Here is a 5,185-nt window from a genome sequence, read left to right on the forward strand (position 1 = left end):
TTTTTTTTTTTAAATTTAAAAGGTTAAAAACTGTTGCTTGGCATTGTAACCATACCAAAATAAACAATTGCTCGTTATATTTCAACTTATTATCACTCATATTTTTAATTTATTTCATTTAAAATATATGCTATCCACTTCAAATAAGCAGTGTCTTGCCCCTGTACATCATTCTTTTCCTGTCAGCAATAGAGTCGTGCCTTAAACTGTTTAATCTAATTTTCAATATAAAACATTTGAAAGCTTGCAAAAGTATATACGTTTTACATCTTTGTATATATATAAAGTCCTGTACTGTTTAAATAAAATAAAACAGTTATTAAATTTATAAATATAAAAAATACCCGAGTGTTATATACATATTGATTAACAATATATCGAGTTGTAAGGAATAATTTTACAATTTTATTGAATGGTTCGGAACAAATAACGTTAAATACTTTCATGATCACCCAGACAACCATTGTATTGATTAGGAATAAACATTACTCTCTATTTAATTTACATATTTTCGTTAGAAGTTACTGGTGCGTATCATAATTTCACTACTAGCTATTGTTGTATAATGTTTACTGTATCAAGACTATTTTCTTTCTCTTTTAAGATTTTAATGATCTATTTATCTGTGTTTAATCCCGAATACTAAGTACTATAAGTACGTAAGTATTATATTTAAGTTGTTTTCTATATAGACTCCATTGCGGAGAATTGATTGCGATTTCTACACTCTTTGCAATTTAAAAAATCTGATACGTTATTTCAGCTTGTACATGTTAAACTTTTACATTTTAGTAGATTAAAATTTCTTATTATAATACATTTCGTACTGTGTATTTCTCAAATTGTCGAGGGATACCTGTACTTTATTACTGTATCAAAGACACTAGTATCGTCATAACTATAATGATAAGTATATCATTGCTTACATGTATTATTATTTAAAGCAGTGTTATTACGAATACGCTATAGTGTGTAACTTAAATACAGCCGACCCCCTATAACACTGTTGATTATTCCGTTTTATATGAATTCCATGTTGTACGAGTCACTTAGATTTTACAAATACGTGTGCCGGGCTGTGAACGGCTCACGTATTTGTAAAATCTAAGTGACTCGTACAACATGGAATTCATATAATACGGAATAGTCAACAGTGCTATAGGGGGGTCGACTGTATATAATATATAGCTATAAAAACATAGAATTATTTAAAATTTAATTTAGTGTAAAATACTAAAATAAAATGTAAAACATTTAAATTATTACTTATATTTTAAAGTTTTTTCCAACTTTTGGTGAAGAAAAAAGTTATTAAGAACAAAATTATGGGACTAGTATGGTTGTGGAGGAAGGAAGATGTTTTGCCAGGTAATTACGAATTGACTGTAATAAAAACTTCCTGTGTTAAATTATTTTAGAAATATAGATTAAAATTTAAGCTAAAATATAGATTCGTATAATTTTCTTTATCATCATTAACTAATAAATTAACAGTCACGGCAGTGAGTCCACGCCAAGTAAAAAACTCACTTCCTGGCTTTGTATACAGGAATCACAGTTGCCGACTTTCGGAGTCGATATCTCCGCCACCAAACATTTAAACTATTTCCGAATAACTCTTTTTAAAAGATAATTGCTTTCTTACATTGTGTGCAAAATTTCAAGATTTTCTATAAAGCGGTTGCAGAAATATAAGCAATTAAAAAGCTGTATTTTCCTCTTCTTATTCCATCTGGCACTGCAGACACTCGTAGAGAAAAAAACTAATGGCTCTAGAAAGCTCAAAATTTAAACTTATACATTACTCGTTATCAGTGAGGTGCTGGCGAAACTTCCGGGTCGATAGGTCAAAGTTCACGCGGGTTTTCCCATAAAATTTTTTTTTCAGTTTTATGGCGAAATCTGGCCTCGGATATTTTAGCCGAAATCGAATTTGAAAAATCTTGCTTTCGTTTTGCCCTTTGAAAAAATCATGTTTTAATAGTCGAGCGGTTGCTTTAAACTGCGATCACAGACATAACACTTTGTGGCTTATAAAGAGCTCCGCTCAAAAATTTAGGGTACTTATGAAGTTTAGGCTGCTCCTACAAGCAACCGAGTGAGCAAACCAATGATGTAGTTTGATTTGTATGAAATAGATCAAGTCGTTTGGTCTTAAGGTGAGGTTTTGATGAAGACAGGATACATCGAAGCAAGAAATGGACGATCTGCCAAAAGAAAATTGGCACCTATTTCCGCGTGATTAAATTCATTAAAACTGTAAAACAACCAGGTTACTAGCCGGTTAGTGAAGTGCAAACCTATGACAAAGTACAGTACAGTAGACCCCCTATAATTACGGTCCCTATAATTACGATTCCTATAAAACTGCAAAAAAATTGCGACGGTATCCGTAAAAACCCGTAAAAAACTTTTATAATTACGTAAAACGTCATCGGGCAGCCGAACTACTTTCCCGCCGTCCGTAGCGCCACGCTACAAAGAGATTACTATCGTCTGTACAGTATTATATATAAATTAGGTTCTGTACATATAATTATATATTAAGTATATATAATTATATATTAACTTATTGTAACTTTATTATAATTAAATATATAATTTCCGCCGTCTAGCGTGGCGCCACGCTACGGAGATTTTACGCTAACTATCGTCTGTACAGTATGTAAATTAGGTACCGTAAGTCTAATACAGTACTGTAATTTTATACATTTCTTGTGAAAGAAACATTTCTTATTCAACGGCGATTAAAATTATTTATATTAATGATGTCTCCAAAGTTCTACGAAGTTTTCACAGAAAAATAAGTTGTTAGAAATCGGCTGCTATTTGCTGAGCTGTTCCGCGACGAAAACAAGCTTTAGCAATGGCGATGTCGAATAGTGCACACTCGGTAAGTAATCCTACAATTTTTTGTTTATAGCGTAGTTTATACGGATTATTTCCAAAAAAAAAAAAAATATACGTATTTTGGAAATGTTGAGTCGGATTAGTCTAGAATCGATTAATTTTATGAAAGAAAACTTCAATCAGCCGTAGTCCGTAAACTTCACACGTGTCGGGCTGTGATTGGAACGACTCGTAAGCAATCGGATTCCTAAAAAATGGAACGTATCTATGATCTTATAGGGGGGGTCGGCAGTATTATTGTGCAATAGTTTACTTACTCTGCGAAGAGCGAGCGCTTTGTTTATATTACATATTATCAAAGGTAAGCATAAACGTAAAAGTAGTCGAAGATGTAAGTTTAAAGTAAAAAGTAAAGCACACATTTGAGTTTAGTTTAGTAAAATCTATTGTTTTACTTACGTCAATTGCTAGATGCTTTTATATGTGAAATCCTAATCGCACTATGTGAATCAAACATAAAACTATCGCAAATTTAATTAAACAATACGATTAAAAAACATTTTAAATGGTGATAAGCTACTTAAAGCTAGACCATATCACGAATTTTATTTACAACATTGCTGTTATTTACAGATATTCAAGAAGGATTAATCAAGAATCTGCGTGAAGTAGCGGAAACAAATGTCAATACGAAGAATACACTTTTTCAGAAGTATGCATTATGGCACAAGAAAACCTGGGAAATTATCCTCAGTTTACTTAATATTCGTGACGAATTGAGGAAGCATTCGTTCGGATCAAACTGTGCCAATTTGACAGGTGCCTCTGCTACTATCTTGGGTTCAATTGCCAGCATTGTGGGAATTACTCTCACGCCAATCACTGCAGGAACTTCTCTGGCTCTTACAGCTGGAGGAATTGCTACTGCTACTACGGGAGGAATCGTTTCAGCTGGATCCACCATCACCAATTATGTTCTTTCTAAAAAACTATATGAAAAAGTCGAAGAAATATTTAATACACATTACAGTTTTACAGAAGAAGTAGAAAGAGCAGCAAATGAATACGGTCAACTTTTGACACAATTCCAAAAGCAGTTAGAGGAATTAGACGAAGAACATTCCCAAATACTGAAATGTTTATTAGACGATTGTATACAACATGTGAATATGAGCACACAAAAATCCTTAGACGATTGGTGTCCAACTCTTTCAAAACTAGAAGAAATGGCGCCGAATAAAGAGATCATGTTGAAAGTACCTCTCATTATTCAATTAGTCAAATATGTTAAGGACGATAATAATATGGTGAATATAATCAAAGCTACACCATTAAAGAATGTACTAAAAGTAGGATCTCTTGCAAGTATCACTGAAACAGCAATTTCTGCTGATCGGATCGTAAAACCGATTTCAGAAGCAGGAAGATTATTCACGTTCGCTTTGAAAGAGGCAGGAAAGGCAGTAAAAGTAGGTCTTAATGTCTTGAATGCCGTATTTGTAATATGGGGTTTAGTCGATTTGGTTACAACTTCTATTAATATCCATCGAGGATCAGAAACTGATCAGATTAAAGAAATTGGTGAAGTCGTTAGAAATTTGAAAAAGTACAGGAAAGAAAGTAAATCAAAAGCGGTTGAAATATTTGGACACGAAATAGTAGAAACAATCGAAAATTAAGAATTATCTAGCTAAGTTTTTATTGTTTTCGCTATATCCACTTTTTAAGTTCTTATATTCTGTTATACAAGATTAGTTTAATTTTATATATCGATGGTCTGGAATGAAAAATTCATAACGCCAAATGTGCAAACTTTCACGGAACGAAAAAAAAACATATTAAAAATTTTGCGTTTGTACACTTAAAACGTTCTTAACGATTTCGATAAGAACGTTAACTTCAATAATTTTGTAGCGTTAAAGTATGTGTATCTTCGGATTTTAATAGGTAAACTTTACATATAAACCTGAAAGTGATGCTAATGATTTACGAGGTTTTCACTTAACGCCATATATGCAATACTTAATAATGTTGAGTATATATGTTACTGTGAAAGACCGAAATTAGAGAATGTCGATATTCTCCGGTGAATGTTGACACAAACAAAATACGTCGGTGAAAGACCGAATATTTGGTTATATTATTATACATTCGAACAATCGCCGGTGTGTGTCTACAAGCACAGATAAGCTTTGTTGGAGGTCGAAACGACACCCGAGAAGCCGATGTCGACGGAGAGGCGAATACAAGTCCCTGATGTCGACCGTAACCGTACAGATGCCCAAAATGTGTTGGCGGTTGTCGTTGGAATAGAAGACTCCGACTTTTATAAATT

General features: G+C 32.8%; 1 protein-coding gene across 1 annotated transcript; it reads left to right on the plus strand.

The window, feature by feature from the left end:
- Positions 1-641: 641 nt before the first annotated feature.
- On the plus strand, positions 642-4,568 carry LOC111637918. The gene is made up of 3 exons (XM_023383525.1): positions 642-659; positions 1,280-1,368; positions 3,484-4,568. Exons 2-3 carry the CDS (start codon positions 1,326-1,328, stop codon positions 4,527-4,529), a joined length of 1,089 nt encoding a protein of 362 aa, XP_023239293.1. The 5' UTR covers positions 642-659; positions 1,280-1,325; the 3' UTR covers positions 4,530-4,568.
- Positions 4,569-5,185: the final 617 nt, after the last annotated feature.

Source organism: Centruroides sculpturatus, unplaced genomic scaffold, assembly GCF_000671375.1.
Source record: "Centruroides sculpturatus isolate CEXI.00-Female unplaced genomic scaffold, Cexi_2.0 scaffold1089, whole genome shotgun sequence".
Taxonomy (NCBI): domain Eukaryota; kingdom Metazoa; phylum Arthropoda; class Arachnida; order Scorpiones; family Buthidae; genus Centruroides; species Centruroides sculpturatus.

Coding starts and splice junctions, on each gene's coding strand:
- LOC111637918 (XM_023383525.1), top strand. CDS start 1,326: ATGGGACTAGTATGGTTGTGGAGGAAGGAAGATGTTTTGCCAG. Junction 1,369..3,483: donor GAAGGAAGATGTTTTGCCAG/GTAATTACGAAT, acceptor TGTTATTTACAG/ATATTCAAGAAGGATTAATC.